This window comes from Xenopus tropicalis, chromosome 4 (assembly GCF_000004195.4).
Source record: "Xenopus tropicalis strain Nigerian chromosome 4, UCB_Xtro_10.0, whole genome shotgun sequence".
Taxonomy (NCBI): domain Eukaryota; kingdom Metazoa; phylum Chordata; class Amphibia; order Anura; family Pipidae; genus Xenopus; species Xenopus tropicalis.
In genome coordinates, this window is record NC_030680.2 from 763,067 (window position 1) to 787,899 (window position 24,833).

A 24,833-nucleotide genomic window follows, 5' to 3' on the forward strand; every position below is an offset into this window, starting at 1 on the left:
CATGTATCTGTTAGTAAAAGCCACGGAAACCCATGTATCTATCAGTAAAAGCCACGGAAACCCATGTATCTGTCAGTAAAACCCAAAGAAACCCATGTACCTGTCGGTAAAAGCCACGGAAACCCATGTATCTGTTAGTAAAAGCCACGGAAACCCATGTATCTATCAGTAAAAGCCACGGAAACCCATGTATGTATCAGTATAACCCACGTAAACCCATGAATCTATCAGTAAAAGCAACGTAAACCCATGCATCTATCAGTAAAAGCCACGGAAACCCATGCATCTATCAGTAAAAGCCCCGGAAACCCATGTATCTGTCGGTAAAAGCCACAGAAACCCATGTATCTATCAGTTTAACCCACAGAAACCCATGTATCTGTCAGTAAAAGCCACAGAATCCCATGTATTTATCTTTATAACCCACAGAAACCCATGTATCTGTCAGTATAACCCACAGAAATCCATGTATCCATCAGTAAAAGCCACGGAAACCCATGAATCTATCGGTAAAAGCCACGGAAACCCATGTATCTGTCGGTAAAAGCCACAGAAACCCATGTATCTGTCGGTAAAAGCCACAGAAACCCATGTACCTGTCAGTAAAAGCCACGGAAACCCATGTATCTGTTAGTAAAAGCCACGGAAACTCATGTATCTGTCAGTAAAAGCCACGGAAACCCATGTATCTATCAGTATAACCCACGTAAACCCATGAATCTATCAGTAAAAGCAACGTAAACCCATGCATCTATCAGTATAACCCAAAGAAACCCATGTATCTATCAGTAAAAGCCACGGAAACACATGTATCTGTCAGTAAAAGCCACAGAAACCCATGTATCTATCAGTGAAAGCCACGGAAACCCATGTATCTATCAGTGAAAGCCACGGAAACCCATGTATCTATCAGTGAAAGCCACGGAAACCCATGTATCTGTTAGTAAAAGCCACGGAAACCCATGTATCTGTTAGTAAAAGCCTCAGAAACCCATGTATCTGTTAGTAAAAGCCACAGAAACCCATGTATCTGTCAGTATAACCCACGGAAACCCATGTATCTATCAGTATAACCCAAAGAAACCCATGTATCTATCAGTAAAAGCCACGGAAACCCATGTATCTGTCAGTAAAAGCCACGGAAACCCATGTATCTGTTAGTAAAAGCCTCAGAAACCCATGTATCTGTTAGTAAAAGCCACAGAAACCCATGTATCTATCAGTATAACCCACGGAAACCCATGTATCTATCAGTATAACCCAAAGAAACCCATGTATCTATCAGTAAAAGCCACGGAAACCCATGTATCTGTCAGTAAAAGCCACGGAAACCCATGTATCTATCAGTGAAAGCCACGGAAACCCATGTATCTATCAGTGAAAGCCACGGAAACCCATGTATCTATCACGAAAAGCCACGGAAACCCATGTATCTGTTAGTAAAAGCCACGGAAACCCATGTATCTGTTAGTAAAAGCCTCAGAAACCCATGTATCTATCAGTATAACCCACGGAAACCCATGTATCTGTTAGTAAAAGCCACAGAAACCCATGTATCTATCAGTATAACCCACGGAAACCCATGTATCTGTTAGTAAAAGCCACAGAAACCCATGTATCTATCAGTATAACCCACGGAAACCCATGTATCTATCAGTATAACCCACGGAAACCCATGTATCTATCAGTATAACCCACGGAAACCCATGTATCTGTCAGTATAACCCACGGAAACCCATGTATCTGTCAGTATAACCCACGGAAACCCATGTATCTATCAGTATAACCCACGGAAACCCATGTATCTGTCAGTATAATCCACGGAAACCCATGTATCTATCAGTATAACCCACGGAAACCCATGTATCTATCAGTATAACCCACAGAAACCCATGTATCTATCAGTATAACCCACGGAAACCCATGTATCTGTTAGTAAAAGCCACGGAAACTCATGTATCTGTCAGTAAAAGCCACGGAAACCCATGTATCTATCAGTATAACCCACGTAAACCCATGAATCTATCTGTAAAAGCAACGTAAACCCATGCATCTATCAGTAAAAGCCACAGAAACACATGTATCTGTCAGTAAAAGCCACGGAAACCCATGTATCTATCAGTGAAAGCCACAGAAACCCATGTATCTATCAGTGAAAGCCACGGAAACCCATGTATCTATCAGTGAAAGCCACGGAAACCCATGTATCTATCACGAAAAGCCACGGAAACCCATGTATCTGTTAGTAAAAGCCACGGAAACCCATGTATCTGTTAGTAAAAGCCTCAGAAACCCATGTATCAATCAGTATAACCCACGGAAACCCATGTATCTATCAGTATAACCCACGGAAACCCATGTATCTATCAGTATAACCCACGGAAACCCATGTATCTGTCAGTAGAAGCCACGGAAACCCATGTATCTATCAGTATAACCCACGGAAACCCATGTATCTGTTAGTAAAAGCCACAGAAACCCATGTATCAATCAGTATAACCCACGGAAACCCATGTATCTGTCAGTAGAAGCCACGGAAACCCATGTATCTATCAGTATAACCCACGGAAACCCATGTATCTGTTAGTAAAAGCCACAGAAACCCATGTATCAATCAGTATAACCCACGGAAACCCATGTATCTATCAGTATAACCCACGGAAACCCATGTATCTATCAGTATAACCCACGGAAACCCATGTATCTGTCAGTAGAAGCCACGGAAACCCATGTATCTATCAGTATAACCCACGGAAACCCATGTATCTGTCAGTATAACCCACGGAAACCCATGTATCTGTCAGTATAACCCACGGAAACCCATGTATCTGTCAGTAGAAGACACGGAAACTGTGTGAAGGTGGATGACCGTATGGAGAGACTGTAGGGTGAGACGGATGACTGTAGGGTGAGACAGTTGACTGTAGGGTGAGACGGATGACTGTAGGGTGAGACGGATGACTGTAGGGTGAGACGGATGACTGTAGGGTGAGACGGATGACTGTAGGGTGAGACAGATGACTGTAGGGTGAGATGGATGACTGTAGGGTGAGACGGATGACTGTAGGGTGAGACGGATGACTGTAGGGTGAGACGGATGACTGTAGGGTGAGACAGATGACTGTAGGGTGAGACGGATGACTGTAGGGTGAGACGGATGACTGTAGGGTGAGACAGATGACTGTAGGGTGAGACAGTTGACTGTAGGGTGAGACGGATGACTGTAGGGTGAGACGGATGACTGTAGGGTGAGATGGATGACTGTAGGGTGAGACAGTTGACTGTAGGGTGAGATGGATGACTGTAGGGTGAGATGGATGACTGTAGGGTGAGACAGTTGACTGTAGGGTGAGACAGTTGACTGTATGCAGAGGGGGATGACTGTAGGGTGAGACGGATGACTGAATGGAGAGACAGTTGACTGTAGGGTGAGACGGATGACTGAATGGAGAGACAGTTGACTGTAGGGAAACACTCGGTACCTCCATAGAGACATTTAATGGTTGGTTTACTTCAGTGACTTCTTACTCCCCTGGACTGTCCCTTTGCATTCCTGCATCAGCCCTAGTGCTACGTGTTACTGGTGATCATTGTGCCCCAGGGGCAGTGGGTAACTGGGGCTGTTGGTGCTCATTGTGCCCCAGGGGCAGTGGGTAACTGGGGCTGTTGGTGATCATTGTGCCCCAGGGGCAGTGGGTAAGTGGGGCTGTTGGTGCTCATTGTGCCCCAGGGGCAGTGGGTAACTGGGGCTGTTGGTGCTCATTGTGCCCCAGGGGCAGTGGGTAACTGGGGCTGTTGGTGATCATTGTGCCCCAGGGGCAGTGGGTAACTGGGGCTGTTGGTGATCATTGTGCCCCAGGGGCAGTGGGTAACTGGGGCTGTTGGTGATCATTGTGCCCCAGGGGCAGTGGGTAACTGGGGCTGTTGGTGACTGGGGTAACTGGGGCTGTACCCTTTCCCTTTGCAGCCTGTACCGACAGCTCCGGGACCCCACGTGCCATAGGGGAAATGTGGAAAAGCTCCCACTCCGGGTGCTGCATGTACCAGTGTATCGACAACGAGACCATCGTTCCCATCGAGTCCGAGTGCAGCCCCACGGCGGAGCCCCCCTGCCCCAGATACGGCCAAGTGCTTGTGTCTGTATCCAATGGCCACTCCTGCTGCCCCGAGAGGGTCTGTGGTACGTGCACTACTCTATCTCCTTATTATATACAGTTGGGTCATTTCCCTATGGGACCACTCTGTAAATTATATCCTTATAAATGGGGCTTAGTCATGTCATTTCTGTCACATGACTCACTGAAACTTGTATATTATAATCAATAAAGTACCCCCTGTTGTAGAATATAAGGATATTAGAAGTCACCTCAGAGTTCCATGACCTGTGTAATCTCACTCGGTCTCACTGTATTATATACTGTATATTATACACATGGGGCGGGGCCTCATTGTATTATATTATACACAGGGGGCGGGGCTCACTGTATATTATACACATGGGGTGGGGCCTCATTGTATTATATTATACACACGGGGCGGGGCTCACTGTATATTATACACATGGGGCGGGGCCTCATTGTATTATATTATACACACGGGGCGGGGCTCACTGTATATATTACACACGGGGCGGGGCCTCATTGTATTATATTATACACAGGGGGAGGTGCCTGACTGCATTATATACTGTATATTATACACAGGGGGAGGGGCCTCACTGTATTATACACCATATATTATACACAGGGGGAGGGGCCTGACTGTATTATATACTGTATATTATACACAGGGGGAGGGGCCTCACTGTATTATACATCATATATTATACACAGGGGCAGGGGCCTGACTGTATTATATACTGTATATTATACACAGGGGGAGGGGCCTCACTGTATATTATATACAGGGGGAGGGGCCTCACTGTATATTATACACAGGGGGAGGGGCCTGACTGTATTATATACTGTATATTATACACAGGGGGAGGGGCCTCACTGTATATTATACACAGGGGAGGGGCCTCACTGTATATTATATACAGGGGGAGGGGCCTCACTGTATATTATACACAGGGGGAGGGGCCTGACTGTATTATATACTGTATATTATACACAGGGGGAGGGGCCTGACTGTATTATATACTGTATATTATACACACAGGGAAGGGGCACAGGATTGGGGCCCATTGGGGGCGGTGCTTATTGGCAGCCAATAGGTAACTGTATCAATGTGCTGTTTGTGCCAGTGTGCAATCAGAGCCTGTGTGATGCCCCGGTGCCCGAGTGTGCCAGTTGGGAGAAGCTGACAGCATATTATCAGGAGGACTCGTGCTGCCCCCGATATTCCTGCGGTGAGTACCCCGGGGAGCCCCCCATTAGCACCCTGTTTGTATGAGCCCCCGATATTCCTGCGGTGAGTACCCCGGGGAGCCCCCCATTAGCACCCTGTTTGTATGAGCCCCCGATATTCCTGCGGTGAGTACCCCGGGGAGCCCCCCATTAGCACCCTGTTTGTATGAGCCCCCGATATTCCTGCGGTGAGTACCCCGGGGAGCCCCCCATTAGCACCCTGTTTGTATGAGCCCCCGATATTCCTGCGGTGAGTACCCCGGGGAGCCCCCCCATTAGCACCCTGTTTGTATGAGCCCCCGATATTCCTGCGGTGAGTACCCCGGGGAGCCCCCCATTAGCACCCTGTTTGTATGAGCCCCCGAGTCCATTCTGTGCCTCCCTCTCCTTATAGAGTGTGACCCAATAAAGTGTGAGCAGAACCAGCAGAACCAGCAGAACCAGCGCTGCCGGGAGGACCAGACTCTCTTCTCTTCCCCAGTCAACAACTCCTGCTGTGTCCGACACTTCTGTGGTAAGTACCACTTACTGGCTCTCCTGCCCCTACGGTACGGGGGGGGAACATGCAGTGAATAATAAATATTTCTTCCCCTTGTGGAACTGTAACAGGGTGCAACGTCTGCTCCTCCCCCATCCCCTCCTGTCGCGCCGGGGAAATCCTTATGGTGGAGGGGAATGTCACGGAACGTTGCTGCCCTTCCTATAAGTGCGGTAAGTGCCCCCTCCTGGGGTGAGTGTGTATCACTGGGGGGTGAGTGTGTATGGGGGGGTGAGTGTGTATCACTGGGGGGTGAGTGTGTATCTGGGGGGTGAGTGTGTATCTGGGGGGTGAGTGTGTATCACTGGGGGGTGAGTGTGTATCACTGGGGGGTGAGTGTGTATCACTGGGGGGTGAGTGTGTATCACTGGGGGGTGAGTGTGTATCACTGGGGGGTGAGTGTGTATCTGGGGGGTGGGTGTGTATGGAAGGGTGAGTGTGTATGGGGGGGTGAGTGTGTATGGGGGGGTGAGTGTGTATCTGGGGGGTGAGTGTGTATGGGGGGGTGAGTGTGTATCTGGGGGGTGAGTGTGTATCACTGGGGGTGAGTGTGTATCACTGGGGGGTGAGTGTGTATGGGGGGGTGAGTGTGTATCTGGGGGGTGGGTGTGTATGGAGGGGTGAGTGTGTATCGGGGGGTGAGTGTGTATGGGGGGGGTGAGTGTGTATCTGGGGGGTGAGTGTGTATGGGGGGGTGAGTGTATATCACTGGGGGGTGAGTGTGTATGGGGGGTGAGTGTGTATTGGGGGGTGAGTGTGTATGGGGGGTGAGTGTGAATGGGGGGGTGAGTGTGTATGGGGGGGTGAGTGTGTATGGGGGGGTGAGTGTGTATGGGGGGTGAGTGTGTATCTGGGGGGTGAGTGTGTATGGGGGGTGAGTGTGTATGGGGGTGAGTGTGTATGGGGGGTGAGTGTGTATGGGGGGTGAGTGTGTATCTGGGGGGTGAGTGTGTATGGGGGGGTGAGTGTGTATGGGGGGTGAGTGTGTATGGGGGTGAGTGTGTATCTGGGGGGTGAGTGTGTATGGGGGGGTGAGTGTGTATCGAGGGGGTGAGTGTGTATGGGGGGGTGAGTGTGTATCAAGGGGGTGAGTGTGTATCGGGGGGTGAGTGTGTATTGGGGGGGTGAGTGTGTATGGGGGGGTGAGTGTGTATCAAGGGGGTGAGTGTGTATCGGGGGTGAGTGTGTATTGGGGGGGTGAGTGTGTATGGGGGGGTGAGTGTGTATCGAGGGGGTGAGTGTGTATGGGGGGGTGAGTGTGTATCAAGGGGGTGAGTGTGTATCGGGGGTGAGTGTTGATGGGGGGGTGAGTGTGTATCGAGGGGGTGAGTGTGTATCGGGGGTGAGTGTGTATCGAGGGGTGAGTGTGTATTGGGGGGTGAGTGTATCGAGGGGGTGAGTGTGTATCGAGGAGGTGAGTGTGTATCGAGGGGGTGAGTGTGTATCGGGGGGTGAGTGTGTATCGAGGGGGTGAGTGTGTATCGGGGGGTGAGTGTATCGAGGGGGTGAGTGTGTATCGGGGGGTGAGTGTGTATGGGGGGGTGAGTGTGTATCGAGGGGGTGAGTGTGTATCGGGGGGTGAGTGTATCGAGGGAGTGAGTGTGTATCGGGGGGTGAGTGTGTATCGGGGGGTGAGTGTGTATGGGGGGGTGAGTGTGTATCGAGGGGGTGAGTGGTGTATCGGGGGTGAGTGTGTATCGGGGGGTGAGTGTGTATCGGGGGGGTGAGTGTGTATCTGGGGGGTGACTGTGTATGGGGGGGTGAGTGTGTATCGGGGGTGAGTGTATCGAGGGTGTGAGTGTGTATCGGGGGGTGAGTGTGTATGGGGGGGTGAGTGTGTATCGAGGGGGTGAGTGTGTATCGAGGGGGTGAGTGTGTATCGGGGGGTGAGTGTATCGAGGGAGTGAGTGTGTATCGGGGGGTGAGTGTGTATGCGGGGGGTGAGTGTGTATGGGGGGGTGAGTGTGTATCGAGGGGGTGAGTGTGTATCGGGGGTGAGTGTGTATCGGGGGTGAGTGTGTATCGGGGGGTGAGTGTGTATCTGGGGGTGAGTGTGTATGGGGGGGTGAGTGTGTATCGGGGGTGAGTGTGTATGGGGGGGTGAGTGTATCGAGGGGGTGAGTGTGTATGGGGGGGTGAGTGTGTATGGGGGGGTGAGTGTATCGAGGGGGTGAGTGTGTATCGGGGGGGTGAGTGTATCGAGGGGGTGAGTGTGTATCAGGGGGTAAGTGTGTATCGAGGGGGTGAGTGTGTATCGGGGGGTGAGTGTGTATCGAGGGGGTGAGTGTGTATCGGGGGGTGAGTGTGTATCGAGGGGGTGAGTGTGTATCAGGGGGTAAGTGTGTATCGAGGGGGTGAGTGTGTATCGGGGGGTGAGTGTGTATCGAGGGGGTGAGTGTGTATCAGGGGGTAAGTGTGTATCGAGGGGGTGAGTGTGTATCGGGGGGTGAGTGTGTATCGAGGGGGTGAGTGTGTATCGAGGGGGTGAGTGTGTATCGGGGGTGAGTGTGTATGGGGGGTGAGTGTGTATGGGGGGGTGACGTGTGTATGGGGGTGAGTGGTGTATCTGGGGGGTGAGTGTGTATCTGGGGGGTGAGTGTGTATGGGGGGTGAGTGTGTATCGGGGGGTGAGTGTGTATCGGGGGGGTGAGTGTGTATCGAGGGGGTGAGTGTGTATCGGGGGGTGAGTGTGTATGGGGGGTGAGTGTGTATGGGGGGGTGAGTGTGTATGGGGGGTGAGTGTGTATCTGGGGGGTGAGTGTGTATCTGGGGGGTGAGTGTGTATGGGGGGGTGAGTGTGTATCGAGGGGGTGAGTGTGTATGGGGGGGGTGAGTGTGTATCGAGGGGGTGAGTGTGTATGGGGGGGTGAGTGTGTAATCTGGGGGGTGAGTGTGTATGGGGGGGTGAGTGTGTATCTGGGGGGGTGAGTGTGTATGGGGGGGTGAGTGTGTATCGAGGGGGTGAGTGTGTATGGGGGGGTGAGTGTGTATCTGGGGGGTGAGTGTGTATGGGGGGGGTGAGTGTGTATCTGGGGGGTGAGTGTGGTATCTGGGGGGTGAGTGTGTATGGGGGGTGAGTGTGTATCGAGGGGGTGAGTGTGTATGGGGGGGTCAGTGTGTATCGAGGGGGTGAGTGTGTATCGAGGGGGTGAGTGTGTATCGAGGGGGTGAGTGTGTATCGGGGGGTGAGTGTGTATCGGGGGTGAGTGTGTATCGAGGGGGTGAGTGTGTATCGGGGGGTGAGTGTGTATCGGGGGGTGAGTGTATCGAGGGGGTGAGTGTGTATTGACGGGGTGAGTGTGTATCGGGGGGGTGAGTGGGAGGGGCTAATGCCAGGTGAGTGGGAGTTGTGAGTTAACCCTCTGATCTCTGCCCCCCCCCCCCAGTGTGTGACAGCTCTCAGTGCCCAGACATGAGATGTGACTTTGGGTCGGCGCCGGTGGAGATTTGGACCCCTGACACCTGTTGCCCTTACAGAACCTGCGGTGAGTAACTAATGTGACTAGAGCACTAATTGCCCCTCTATATAATGCCCCGGGGCATCAGGGTGGGCCAGGGGGCGGCGCCACATCACATTGGTTACACCCAGATGCTTGATCCATGTGGGCCAATCAGGGCATTGGCTAGTTAGTCTCCGGTTAGTTGCTAATGGCCCAGTTCTACAGTTACCCCCACTGGGGCAGGGAAGGGCCCCTAATGTTAGAAATGCCGACCCCCAACTGACTGCCTTCTGCCCAGATCCCTCTGGCATGGGAGTCACATGTTTGGGGCAAAACCAGCCCACCAATAGGAGCCCTGACTTCCCTGTTTATTGGGGGGTAATTGGGCCAGAGATGCCCCCAATCTGATCTGTTCCTTCTGCCCCACAGAATGTTCCTGCGATAAAGTTCCGGTACCAGAGTGCAAACTGGTAAGTGCCCCTCCCACTGGGAATCATATGGGATGGGGCGGGGCTTACAGGAAATCCCTGGGGTGCCAAGGTTGGGCCTGATACCCTGGGCCGCTGCCCATATGCCAAGAACTGCCCCGGCCTGGGGTTCTTCTACATTCAGTTGGACCCAGTACTGCCTTCCCCCTTATTCCTTTATTGTAACAGGGAAAGGAAATTATTTTCTCATCATTTATGGGAGACATTTGTGTCATTTAGAGCTTTCTGGATAACGGGTCCCCCTGTAATTACATTTGGTGGCTTTGGTTTTAGGGAGAAAAACTTCAAGTTGATGAGGAATTTCAACATTCTGCCTCCAATATCTGTAATTGCACCGTGTATAAATGTGGTAAGTTGGCGTCCTGTACTGTATATAGCTGGGGGTTACACACTAGAGCTGTGTGTTATATGTATGGGAGAAAGGAGAGTCTGTACTGTATATAGCTGGGGGTTACACACTAGAGCTGTGTGTTATATATATGGGAGAAAGGAGAGTCTGTACTGTATATAGCTGGGGGTTACACACTAGAGCTGTGTGTTATATATATTGGAGAAAGAAGAGTCTGTACTGTATATAGCTGGGGGTTACACACTAGAGCTGTGTGTTATATGTATGGGAGAAAGGAGAGTCTGTACTGTATATAGCTGGGGGTTACACACTAGAGCTGTGTGTTATATGTATGGGAAAAAGAAGAGTCTGTACTGTATATAGCTGGGGGTTACACACTAGAGCTGTGTGTTATATGTATGGGAGAAAGAAGAGTCTGTACTGTATATAGCTGGGGGTTACACACTAGAGCTGTGTGTTATATGTATGGGAGAAAGAAGAGTCTGTACTGTATATAGCTGGGGGTTACACACTAGAGCTGTGTGTTATATATATGGGAGAAAGGAGAGTCTGTACTGTATATAGCTGGGGGTTACACACTAGAGCTGTGTGTTATATGTATGGGAAAAAGAAGAGTCTGTACTGTATATAGCTGGGGGTTACACACTAGAGCTGTGTGTTATATATATGGGAGAAAGGAGAGTCTGTACTGTATATAGCTGGGGGTTACACAGTAGAGCTGTGTGTTATATATATGGGAGAAAGGAGAGTCTGTACTGTAATATAGCTGGGGGTTACACACTAGAGCTGTGTGTTATATGTATGGGAAAAAGAAGAGTCTGTACTGTATATAGCTGGGGGTTACACACTAGAGCTGTGTGTTATATGTATGGGAGAAGAAGAGTCTGTACTGCTATATAGCTTGGGGGTTACACACTTAGAGCTGTGTGTTATATGATATGGGAGAAAGAAGAGTCTGTACTGTAATTAGCTGGGGGTTTACACAACTAGAGGCTGTGTGTTATATGTATGCGAGAGAAAGAAGAGTCTGTACTGCTATATAGGGGGTACACATAGGGTGGTATAGGCGTTATATGTATGGGAGAAAGAAAAGTCTGTACTGTATAGAGCTGGGGGTTACACACTAGAGCTGTGTGTTATATGTATGGGAGAAAGGAGAGTCTGTACTGTATATAGCTGGGGTTACACCTAGAGCTGTGTGTTATATGTATGGGAGAAAGAAAAGTCTGTACTGTATAGAGCTGGGGGTTACACACTAGAGCTGTGTGTTATATGTATGGGAGAAAGGAGAGTCTGTACTGTATATAGCTGGGGGTTACACACTAGAGCTGTGTGTTATATGTATGGGAGAAAGAAAAGTCTGTACTGTATATAGCTGGGGGTTACACACTAGAGCTGTGTGTTATATGTATGGGAGAAAGGAGAGTCTGTACTGTATATAGCTGGGGGTTACACACTAGAGCTGTGTGTTATATGTATGGGAGAAAGAAGAGTCTGTACTGTATATAGCTGGGGGTTACACCACTAGAGCTGTGTGTTATATGTATGGAGAAAGGAGAGTCTGTTACTGTATATAGCTGGGGGTTACACACTAGAGCTGTGTGTTATATGTATGGGAGAAAGGAGAGTCTGTACTGTATATAGCTGGGGGTTACACGCTAGAGCTGTGTGTTATATGTATGGGAAAAGGAGAGTCTGTACTGTATATAGCTGGGGGTTACACACTAGAGCTGTGTGTTATATGTATGGGAGAAAGGAGAGTCTGTACTGTATATAGCTGGGGGTTACAACACTAGAGCTGTGTGTTATATGTATGGGAGAAAGAAGAAGTCTGTACTGTATATAGCTGGGGGTTACACACTAGAGCTGTGTGTTATATGTATGGGAGAAAGAAGAGTCTGTACTGTATATAGCTGGGGGTTACACACTAGAGCTGTGTGTTATATGTATGGGAGAAAGAAGAGTCTGTACTGTATATAGCTGGGGGTTACACACTAGAGCTGTGTGTTATATGTATGGGAGAAAGGAGAGTCTGTACTGTATATAGCTGGGGGTTACACACTAGAGCTGTGTGTTATATGTATGGGAGAAAGGAGAGTCTGTACTGTATATAGCTGGGGGTTACACACTAGAGCTGTGTGTTATATGTATGGGAGAAAGGAGAGTCTGTACTGTATATAGCTTGGGGGTTACCACACTAGAGCTGTGTGTTATATGTATGGGAGAAAGAAAGTCTGTACTGTATATAGCTGGGGGTTACACACTAGAGCTGTGTGGTTATATGTATGGGAGAAAGGAGAGTCTGTACTGTATATAGCTGGGGGTTACACACTAGAGCTGTGTGTTATATGTATGGGAGAAAGGAGAGTCTGTACTGTATATAGCTGGGGGTTACACACTAGAGCTGTGTGTTATATGTATGGGAGAAAGGAGAGTCTGTACTGTATATAGCTGGGGGTTACACACTAGAGCTGTGTGTAATAATGTATGGGAGAAAGGAGAGTCTGTACTGTATATTAGCTGGGGTTACACACTAGAGCTGTGTGTTATATATATGGGAGAAAGGAGAGTCTGTACTGTAATATAGCTGGGGGTTACACACTAGAGCTGTGTGTTATATGTATGGGAGAAAGGAGAGTCTGTACTGTATATAGCTGGGGGTTACACACCTAGAGCTGTGTGTTATATGTATGGGAGAAAGGAAGAGTCTGTACTGTATATAGCTGGGGGGTTACCACACTAGAGCTGGTGTGTTATATGTATGGGAGAAAGGAGAGTCTGTACTGTATATAGCTGGGGGTTACACACTAGAGCTGTGTGTTATATATATGGGAGAAAGGAGAAGTCTGTACTGTATATAGCTGGGGGTTACACACTAGAAGCTGTGGTGTTATATGTTATGGGAGAAAGGAGAGCTGTACTGTATATAGCTGGGGGTTACACACTAGAGCTGTGTTGTTATATGTATGGGAGAAAGGAGAGTCTGGTACTGTAATATAGCTGGGGGTTACACACTAGAGCTGTGTGTTATATGTATGGGAGAAGGAGAGTCTGTACTGTATATAGCTGGGGGTTACACACTAGAGCTGTGTGTTATATGTATGGGAGAAAGGAGAGTCTGTACTGTATATAGCTGGGGGTTACACACTAGAGCTGTGTGTTATATGTATGGGAGAAAGGAGAGTCTGTACTGTATATAGCTGGGGGTTACACACTAGAGCTGTGTGTTATATGTATGGGAGAAAGGAGAGTCTGTACTGTATATAGCTGGGGGTTACACACTAGAGCTGTGTGTTATATGTAAGGGAGAAAGGAGAGTCTGTACTGTATATAGCTGGGGGTTACACACTAGAGCTGTGTGTTATATGTATGGGAGAAAGGAGAGTCTGTACTGTATATAGCCTGGGGTTACACACTAGAGCTGTGTGTTATATGTATGGGAGAAAGAAAAGTCTGTACTGTATATAGCTGGGGGTTACACACTAGAGCTGTGTGTTATATGTATGGGAGAAAGGAGAGTCTGTACTGTATATAGCTGGGGGTTACACACTAGAGCTGTGTGTTATATGTATGGGAGAAAGGAGAGTCTGTACTGTATATAGCTGGGGGTTACACACTAGAGCTGTGTGTTATATGTATGGGAGAAAGGAGAGTCTGTACTGTATATAGCTGGGGGTTACACACTAGAGCTGTGTGTTATATGTATGGGAGAAAGGAGAGTCTGTACTGTATATAGCTGGGGGTTACACACTAGAGCTGTGTGTTATATATATGGGAGAAAGGAGAGTCTGTACTGTATATAGCTGGGGGTTACACACTAGAGCTGTGTGTTATATATATGGGAGAAAGAAGAGTCTGTACTGTATATAGCTGGGGGTTACACACTAGAGCTGTGTGTTATATGTATGGGAGAAAGGAGAGTCTGTACTGTATATAGCTGGGGGTTACACACTAGAGCTGTGTGTTATATGTATGGGAGAAAGGAGAGTCTGTACTGTATATAGCTGGGGGTTACACACTAGAGCTGTGTGTTATATGTATGGGAGAAAGAAAAGTCTGTACTGTATATAGCTGGGGGTTACACACTAGAGCTGTGTGTTTATATGTATGGGAGGAAAGGAGAGTCTGTACTGTATATAGCTGGGGGTTACACACTAGAGCTGTGTGTTATATGTATGGGAGAAAGGGGAGTCTGTACTGTATATAGCTGGGGGTTACACACTAGAGCTGTGTGTTATATGTATGGGAGAAAGGAGAGTCTGTACTGTATATAAGCTGGGGTTACACCTAGAGCCGTGTGTTATTATGTATGGAGAAGGAGAGTCTGTACTGTATATAGCTGGGGGTTACACACTAGAGCTGTGTGTTATATGTATGGGAGAAAGGAGAGTCTGTACTGTATATAGCTGGGGGTTACACACTAGAGCTGTGTGTTATATGTATGGGAGAAAGGAGAGTCTGTACTGTATATAGCTGGGGGAGCGATTTAGGGGTGCAGTGTTGATGTGTGTATCTGTACATATGGGGGGGTTTAGATGTATATGGATTTAGGGGTGCAGTGTTGATGTGTGTATCTGTACAATATGGGGGTTAGATGTAGATGGATTTAGGGGTGCAGTGTTGATGTGTGTATCTGTACATATGGGGGGGTTAGATGTAGATGGATTTAGGGGTGCAGTGTTGAATGTGTGTATCTGTACATATGTGGGGTTAGATGTTAGATGGATTGGATGGGGGGTGCAGTGTTGATGTGTGTATCTGTACATATGGGGGGGTTAGATGTAGATGGATTTAGGGGTGCAGTGTTGATGTGTGTATCTGTACATATGGGGGGGTTAGATGTAGATGGATTTAGGGGTGCAGTGGTTGATGTGTGTATCTGTACATATGGGGGGGTTAGATGTATATGGATTTAGGGGTGCAGTGTTGATGTGTGTATCTGTACATATGGGGGGTTAGATGTATATGGATTTAGGGGTGCAGTGTTGATGTGTGTATCTTGTACATATGGGGGGTTAGATGTATATGGATTTAGGGGTGCAGTGTTGATGTGTGTATCTGTACATATGGGGGGTTAGATGTATATGGATTTAGGGGTGCAGTGTTGATGTGTGTATCTGTACATATGGGGGTTGATGTAGATGGGATTTAGGGGTGCAGTGTTGATGTGTGTATCTGTACATATGGGGGTTAGATGTAGATGGATTTAGGGGTGCAGTAGTTGATGTGTGTATCTGTACATATGGGGGGTTAGATGTAGATGGATTTAGGGGTGCAGTGTTGTGTGTGTATCTGTACATATGGGGGGGTTAGATGTAGATGGATTTAGGGGTGCAGTGTTGATGTGTGTATCTGTACATATGGGGGGTTAAGATGTAGATGGATTTAGGGGTGCAGTGTTGATGTGTGTATCTGTACATATGGGGGGGTTAGATGTAGATGGATTTAGGGGTGCAGTGTTGATGTGTGTATCTGTACATATGGGGGGTTAGGTAGATGGATTAGGGGGCAGGTTGGGTTATGTAATGGGGTTAGATGGATTAGGGGTGCAGTGTTGATTGTGTGTATCTGTACATATGGGGGGTTAGATGTAGATGGATTTAGGGGTGCAGTGTTGATGTGTGTATCTGTACATATGGGGGGTTAGATGTAGATGGATTTAGGGGTGCAGTGTTGATGTGTGTATCTGTACATATGGGGGGGGTTAGATGTAGATGGATTTAGGGGTGCAGTGTTGATGTGTGTATCTGTACATATGGGGGGGTTAGATGTAGATGGATTTAGGGGTGCAGTGTTGATGTGTGTATCTGTACATATGGGGGGTTAGATGTAGATGGATTTAGGGGTGCAGTGTTGATGTGTGTATCTGTACATAGTTACATAGTTACATAGTTACATAGGGTTGAAAAAAGACCTGTGTCCATCAAGTTCAACCCATCCAAGTAAACCCAGCACACCCAACCCACACCTACCTACCTATACACTCACATACATAAACTATAAATACAACCACTAGTACTAACTGTAGATATTAGTATCACAATAGCCTTGGGTATTCTGATTGTTCAATAACTCATCCAGGCCCCTCTTATAGGCATTAACAGAATCTGCCATTACCCCATCTCTAGGGGCATTCCCCAACCCCCTCACTGCCCTCACCGTGAGGAACCCCCTACCCAACATCCCCCGGCAGGGCATTCCCCAACCCCCTCACTGCCCTCACCGTGAGGAACCCCCTACCCAACACCCCCCGGCAGGGCATTCCCCAACCCCCTCACTGCCCTCACCGTGAGGAACCCCCTACCCAACATCCCCCGGCAGGGCATTCCCCAACCCCCTCACTGCCCTCACCGTGAGGAACCCCCTACCCAACATCCCCCGGCAGGGCATTCCCCAACCCCCTCACTGCCCTCACCGTGAGGAACCCCCTACCCAACATCCCCCGGCAGGGCATTCCCCAACCCCCTCACTGCCCTCACCGTGAGGAACCCCCTACGCTGCTTCAAATGGAAGCTCTGTTCCTCTAATCTATAGGGGGGGCCTCTGGTGCGTTGATTGTTTTTATGGGAAAAAAGAACCCCCCCAACTGCCTATAATCCCCCCTAATGTACTTGTACAGAGTAATCATGTCCCCTCGCAAGCACCTCTTTTCCAGAGAAACAACCCCAACCCTGACAGTCTCACCTCATAGTTTAACCCTTCCATCCCCTTAACCAGTTTAGTTGCAGTCTCTGCACTCTCTCCAGCTCATTAATATCCTTCTTAAGGACTGGAGCCCAAAACTGCACTGCATACTCACTGTTACTGCCCCCCCATACTCACTGTTACTGCCCCCCATACTCACTGTTACTGCCCCCATACTCACTGTTACTGCCCCCCCATACTCACTGTCACTGCCCCCCCATACTCACTGTTACTGCCCCCCATACTCACTGTTACTGCCCCCCATACTCACTGTTACTGCCCCCCCATACTCACTGTCACTGCCCCCCCATATTCACTGTTACTGCCCCCATACTCACTGTTACTGCCCCCCATACTCACTGTTACTGCCCCCCATACTCAGGGTGAGGCCTTACCAGGGACCTATAAAGGGGCAAAATTATGTTCTCACCCCTTGAGTCAATGCCCTTTTTTATACAAGACAGCACTTTATTTGCTTTAGTAGCCACAGAATGACACTGCCTGGCATTAGACAACTTGTTATCAACAAAACCCCCCAGATCCTTCTCCATTAAGGAAACCCCCAACACACTCCCATTCAGTAGATAGTTTGCGTTTATATTATTCCTACCAAAGGGCAGAACTTTGCACTTATCAACATTGAACCTCATTTCCCAGTTTGCTGCCCAGTTTCCCAGTCAAATCGCTCTGCAAAGCGGCACATCCTGCATGGAACTTATAGTTTTGCCCAATTTAGTATCAATAGAAACAGTACTGTCTATGCCCCCCCCCAGGGCATTAATAAACAAGTTAAACAGCAAAGGCCCACATATGGGGGGGTTTAGATGTAGATGGATTTAGGGGTGCAGTGTTGATGTGTGTATCTGTACATATGGGGGGGTTAGATGTAGATGGATTTAGGGGTGCAGTGTTGATGTGTGTATCTGTACATATGGGGGGGTTAGATGTAGATGGATTTAGGGGTGCAGTGTTGATGTGTGTATCTGTACATATGGGGGGGTTAGATGTAGATGGATTTAGGGGTGCAGTGTTGATGTGTGTACCTGTTCATATGGGGGGTACCCTGATGTGTATCTCCGTGCCCCCCAGTGCAGGACAGTGTGTGCCTCAGTAAGGAGCGGGGAGTGCTCAGACCGGGACAGACCATTATGGAACACAGGGCCGACGGGACGTGCCACTCCGCTCACTGCACCCCCCTACTGGATCCCGTCACCAAGTACCATCGGATCAACGTCACCTCCCTAAAGTGCGCGGCAAAGTGTCAGCCTGTAAGTGCCACTCACTGAGCGTTATCTTCCCCTTTATTCTCTGTGTCCAACTGGCCACTAGGGGCCCCCAGGAAATGAGTCACCCCAGCCCCCCAATACATTGGGCTTTGTCACCATTAAATACCCAATCAGCTAGCTAGGGCCCTCTGGGCTGCTCCAAATATTGTGTTTTTGGGGGTGCTAAAGAAATGTGGGGAGACTGGGGAGCCATATTCTCTGCTGTTCTATGTGTCTGAGCCCCATGGAAACGGGAGGGATGGGAGACAGAAGTGGGGAGGGGAAGGGAAAGGGGGTTCGGGGAGTAGAGAGAGAAATGGGGGGAGAGGGGAAGGGAAAGGGGGTTCGGGGAGTAGAGAGACAAATGGGGGAGAGGGAAGGGAAAGGGGGTTCGGGGAGTAGAGAGACAAATGGGGGGTTCGGGGAAGGGAAAGGGGGTTCGGGGAGTAGAGAGACAAATGGGGGGAGAGGGGAAGGAAAGGGGGTTCAGGGAGTAGAGAGAGACAAATGGGGGGAGAGGGGAAGGGAAAGGGGGTTCGGGGAGTAGAGAGGAGAAATGGGGGGAGAGGGGAAGGGAAAGGGGGTTCAGGGAGTAGAGAGACAAATGGGGGGAGAGGGGAAGGGAAAGGGGGTTCGGGGAGTAGAGAGACAAATGGGGGGAGAGGGAAGGGAAAGGGGGTTCAGGGAGTAGAGAGACAAATGGGGGGAGAGGGGAAGGGAAAGGGGGTTCAGGGAGTAGAGAGACAAATGGGGGGAGAGGGGAAGGGAAAAGGGGGTTCGGGGAGTTAGAGAGAGAAATGGGGGGAGAGGGGAAGGAAAAGGGGGTTCGGGGAGTAGAGAGACAAATGGGTGGAGAGGGGAAGGGAAAGGGGGTTCAGGGAGTAGAGAGACAAATGGGGGGAGAGGGGAAGGGAAAGGGGGTTCAGGGAGTAGAGAGACAAATGGGGGGAGAGGGGAAGGGAAAGGGGGTTCGGGGAGTAGAGAGACAAATGGGGGGAGAGGGGAAGGGAAAGGGGGTTCGGGGAGTAGAGAGACAAATGGGGGGAGAGGGGAAGGGAAAGGGGGTTCAGGGAGTAGAGAGACAAATGGGGAGAGAGGGGAAGGGAAAGGGGGTTCGGGGAGTAGAGAGACAAATGGGGGGAGAGGGGAAGGGAAAGGGGGTTCGGGGAGTAGAGAGAGAAACGGGGGGAGAGGGGAAGGGAAAGGGGGTTCAGGGAGTAGAGAGACAAATGGGGGGAGAGGGGAAGGGAAAGGGGGTTCGGGGAGTAGAGAGACAAATGGGGGGAGAGGGGAAGGGAAAGGGGGTTCAGGGAGTAGAGAGACAAATGGGGGGAGAGGGGAAGGGGGTTTGGGGGGTAGAGAGACAATTGCCCCAGTATAGGGGAGGGGCGGATCAGCTGACTCCTATCTCCTTACGTTACAGAATCAGGTGTATGAGCCCCCGAGGGACCTGACCTCGTGCTGTGGGAGCTGCCGCAACGTTTCCTGCCTACAGACCCTACTGAATGGGACTCTGCTCAGTCACAGGGTGGGTACAGGGATCACTTACCTGTGTGTGTATGTACTGTCCCTCTGGGAATAGCCACTGGCTGAGGGAACCCAAGGGGGGCAATACACCTGGGTAAGTACTGGGGTGGGACTGCATTCCATTACCCAGGGGGGGTTCCTGTCTGACCATGGGAAAGAGAGCAGCCCAGGAGCAGGAAGTACAGAGAATCAGAGCTCTGTACCTGGGTAAGTACTGGGGGGAGATTGGATTCACTTACCCAGGGGGAGGTTCCTGCCTGACCATGGGAAAGAGAGCAGCCCAGGAGCAGGAAGTACAGAGAATCAGAGCTCTGTACCTGGGTAAGTACTGGGGGGAGATTGGATTCACTTACCCAGGGGGGGGAGGTTCCTGCCTGACCATGGGAAAGAGAGCAGCCCAGGAGCAGGAAGTACAGAGAATCAGAGCTCTGTACCTGGGTAAGTACTGGGGGGAGATTGGATTCACTTACCCAGGGGGAGGTTCCTGCCTGACCATGGGAAAGAGAGCAGCCCAGGAGCAGGAAGTACAGAGAATCAGAGCTCTGTACCTGGGTAAGTACTGGGGGGAGATTGGATTCACTTACCCAGGGGGGAGGGTTCCTGCCTGACCATGGGAAAGAGAGCAGCCCAGGAGCAGGAAGTACAGAGAATCAGAGCTCTGTACCTGGGCAAGTACTGGGGGGAGATTGGATTCACTTACCCAGGGGGGGGGGTTCCTGCCTGACCATGGGAAAGAGAGCAGCCCAGGAGCAGGAAGTACAGAGAATCAGAGCTCTGTACCTGGGTAAGTACTGGGGGGAGATTGGATTCACTTGCCCCCCCCCCCCCCCGTGCAACATGAGTGCAATGAATAGGGCTTGTACTGATCATTAAAGGGACAGTACCCCCCCCCCCCCCCCCGTGCAACATGAGTGCAATGAATAGGGCTTGTACTGATCATTAAAGGGACAGTACCCCCCCCCCCCCCCCCGTGCAACATGAGTGCAATGAATAGGGCTTGTACTGATCATTAAAGGGACAGTACCGCCCCCCCCCCGTGCAACATGAGTGCAAATGAATAGGGCTTGTACTGATCATTAAAGGACAGTACCCCCCCTTGTGCAACATGAGGGCAATGAATAGGGCTTTGTACTGATCATTAAAGGGACAGTACCCCCCCCCCTTGTGCAACATGAGTGCAATGAATAGGGCTTGTACTGATCATTAAAGGGACAGTACCCCCCCCCCCTTGTGCAACATGAGTGCAATGAATAGGGCTTGTACTGATCATTAAAGGGACAGTACCCCCCTCCCCCCTTGTGCAACATGAGTGCAATGAATAGGGCTTGTACTGATCATTAAAGGGACAGTACCCCCCCCCCCCTTGTGCAACATGAGTGCAATGAATAGGGCTTGTACTGATCATTAAAGGGACAGTACCCCCCCTCCCCCCTTGTGCAACATGAGTGCAATGAATAGGGCTTGTACTGATCATTAAAGGGACAGTACCCCCCCCCCCTTGTGCAACATGAGTGCAATGAATAGGGCTTGTACTGATCATTAAAGGGACAGTACCCCCCCTTGTGGAACATGAGTGCAATGAATAGGGCTTGTACTGATCATTAAAGGGACAGTACCCCCCCCCCCCCCCGTGCAACATGAGTGCAATGAATAGGGCTTGTACTGATCATTAAAGGGACAGTACCCCCCCCCTTGTGCAACATGAGTGCAATGAATAGGGCTTGTACTGATCATTAAAGGGACAGTACCCCCCCCTTGTGCAACATGAGTGCAATGAATAGGGCTTGTACTGATCATTAAAGGGACAGTACCCCCCCCCCCCCCGTGCAACATGAGTGCAATGAATAGTGCTTGTACTGATCATTAAAGGGACAGTACCCCCCCCTTGTGCAACATGAGGGCAATGAATAGGGCTTGTACTGATCATTAAAGGGACAGTACCCCCCCCCTTCTGCAACATGAGTGCAATGAATAGGGCTTGTACTGATCATTAAAGGGACAGTACCCCCCCCCCCCTTGTGCAACATGAGTGCAATGAATAGGGCTTGTACTGATCATTAAAGGGACAGTACCCCCCCCCCCCCTTGTGCAACATGAGTGCAATGAATAGGGCTTGTACTGATCATTAAAGGGACAGTACCCCCCTTGTGCAACATGAGGGCAATGAATAGGGCTTGTACTGATCATTAAAGGGACAGTACCCCCCCTTGTGCAACATGAGTGCAATGAATAGGGCTTGTACTGGTTATTAAAGGGACAGTACCCCCCCCCCCCCCCCCGTGCAACATGAGTGCAATGAATAGGGCTTGTACTGATCATTAAAGGGACAGTACCCCCCCCCCTTGTGCAACATGAGTGCAATGAATAGGGCTTGTACTGATCATTAAAGGGACAGTACCCCCCCCCCCTTGTGGAACATGAGTGCAATGAATAGGGCTTGTACTGATCATTAAAGGGACAGTACCCCCCCCCTTGTGCAACATGAGTGCAATGAATAGGGCTTGTACTGATCATTAAAGGGACAGTACCCTCCCTTGTGCAACATGAGTGCAATGAATAGGGCTTGTACTGATCATTAAAGGGACAGTACCCCCCCCCCCCCCCTGTGCAACATGAGTGCAATGAATAGGGCTTGTACTGATCATTAAAGGGACAGTACCCCCCCCCCTTGTGCAACATGAGTGCAATGAATAGGGCTTGTACTGATCATTAAAGGGACAGTACCCCCCCCCCCCCCCTGTGCAACATGAGTGCAATGAATAGGGCTTGTACTGATCATTAAAGGGACAGTACCCCCCCCCCTTGTGCAACATGAGTGCAATGAATAGGGCTTGTACTGATCATTAAAGGGACAGTACCCCCCCCCCTTGTGCAACATGAGTGCAATGAATAGGGCTTGTACTGATCATTAAAGGGACAGTATCTCCCCCCCCCCCCCTTGTGCAACATGAGGGCAATGAATAGGGCTTGTACTGATCATTAAAGGGACAGTACCCCCCCCCCTTGTGCAACATGAGTGCAATGAATAGGGCTTGTACTGATCATTAAAGGGACAGTACCCCCCCCCCCTTCTGCAACATGAGTGCAATGAATAGGGCTTGTACTGATCATTAAAGGGACAGTACCCCCCCCCCTTGTGCAACATGAGTGCAATGAATAGGGCTTGTACTGATCATTAAAGGGACAGTACCCCCCCCCCTTGTGCAACATGAGTGCAATGAATAGGGCTTGTACTGATCATTAAAGGGACAGTACCCCCCCCCCTTGTGCAACATGAGTGCAATGAATAGGGCTTGTACTGATCATTAAAGGGACAGTACCCCCCCTCCCTTGTGCAACATGAGTGCAATGAATAGGGCTTGTACTGATCATTAAAGGGACAGTACCCCCCCCCCCCTTGTGCAACATGAGTGCAATGAATAGGGCTTGTACTGATCATTAAAGGGACAGTACCCCCCCCCCTTGTGCAACATGAGTGCAATGAATAGGGCTTGTACTGATCATTAAAGGGACAGTACCCCCCCCCCCCCTTGTGCAACATGAGTGCAATGAATAGGGCTTGTACTGATCATTAAAGGGACAGTACCCCCCCTCCCTTGTGCAACATGAGTGCAATGAATAGGGCTTGTACTGATCATTAAAGGGACAGTACCCCCCCCCCCCTTGTGCAACATGAGTGCAATGAATAGGGCTTGTACTGATCATTAAAGGGACAGTACCCCCCCCCCTTGTGCAACATGAGTGCAATGAATAGGGCTTGTACTGATCATTAAAGGGACAGTACCCCCCCCCCTTGTGCAACATGAGTGCAATGAATAGGGCTTGTACTGATCATTAAAGGGACAGTACCCCCCCCCCCTTGTGCAACATGAGTGCAATGAATAGGGCTTGTACTGATCATTAAAGGGACAGTACCCCCCCCTTGTGCAACATGAGTGCAATGAATAGGGCTTGTACTGATCATTAAAGGGACAGTACCCCCCCCTTGTGCAACATGAGTGCAATGAATAGGGATTGTACTGATCATTAAAGGGACAGTACCCCCCCCCCTTGTGCAACATGAGTGCAATGAATAGGGCTTGTACTGATCATTAAAGGGACAGTACCCCCCCCCCCCTTGTGCAACATGAGTGCAATGAATAGGGCTTGTACTGATCATTAAAGGGACAGTACCCCCCCCCCCTTGTGCAACATGAGTGCAATGAATAGGGCTTGTACTGATCATTAAAGGGACAGTACCCCCCCCTTGTGCAACATGAGTGCAATGAATAGGGATTGTACTGATCATTAAAGGGACAGTACCCCCCCCCCCCGTGCAACATGAGTGCAATGAATAGGGCTTGTACTGATCATTAAAGGGACAGTACCCCCCCCCCCCCCTTGTGCAACATGAGTGCAATGAATAGGGCTTGTACTGATCATTAAAGGGACAGTACCCCCCTTGTGCAACATGAGGGCAATGAATAGGGCTTGTACTGATCATTAAAGGGACAGTACCCCCCCCCCCCCTTGTGCAACATGAGTGCAATGAATAGGGCTTGTACTGATCATTAAAGGGACAGTACCCCCCCTTGTGCAACATGAGGGCAATGAATAGGGCTTGTACTGATCATTAAAGGGACAGTACCCCCCCCCCTTGTGCAACATGAGTGCAATGAATAGGGCTTGTACTGATCATTAAAGGGACAGTACCCCCCCCCCCCCCTTGTGCAACATGAGGGCAATGAATAGGGCTTGTACTGATCATTAAAGGGACAGTACCCCCCCATGCCACATTCTACTTCCTGATCCCAAAGAGCCAAGTCAGACAACCCAGCAACCAATGAGAATTCTCTGTATAAACAAACCCTTCCCTCCCCCCAGCTACAGCCTGTTAGAGCAGCTCACTATACAGAGGCTTCTCATTGGCTGCTGGTGTGTCTGACTTGGGTCTTTGGGATCAGGAAGTAGAAAGCGTGTCCCGGATATTCCGTCCCCGTTAGGCTCAGACGAGGCAGCAGGGATAGGTTGTTACCGTCCTGATTGTTTCTCTCTCTTTATGTTCCCGTGTAGCCCGGTACCTCTTGGATCTCTAACTGTGTCAGATATGACTGCACAAACACCTCTGTAGGACCCGTCCTACTCACCTCTGCTATCAACTGCCCTCCATTTAATGAGACAGAGTGTGTAAAGGTCAGTGCTCCATGTCTGCTCG

The 24,833-nt window shown here is 49.8% G+C and overlaps 1 protein-coding gene across 1 annotated transcript in view; it reads left to right on the forward strand.

Annotated features, from left to right (window-relative positions):
• otog (otogelin) overlaps nt 1–24,833 on the forward strand; it is a 108,153-nt gene that overhangs the window by 77,607 nt on the left and 5,713 nt on the right. Inside the window, exons 40-49 of the mRNA XM_031900650.1 lie at nt 3,968–4,180; nt 5,246–5,350; nt 5,743–5,862; nt 5,958–6,059; nt 9,273–9,371; nt 9,756–9,796; nt 10,088–10,163; nt 17,937–18,115; nt 19,536–19,640; nt 24,692–24,811. Of these exons, the coding sequence (XP_031756510.1) occupies nt 3,968–4,180; nt 5,246–5,350; nt 5,743–5,862; nt 5,958–6,059; nt 9,273–9,371; nt 9,756–9,796; nt 10,088–10,163; nt 17,937–18,115; nt 19,536–19,640; nt 24,692–24,811 (1,160 nt within the window). The remainder of the gene's footprint in view (nt 1–3,967; nt 4,181–5,245; nt 5,351–5,742; nt 5,863–5,957; nt 6,060–9,272; nt 9,372–9,755; nt 9,797–10,087; nt 10,164–17,936; nt 18,116–19,535; nt 19,641–24,691; nt 24,812–24,833) is intronic.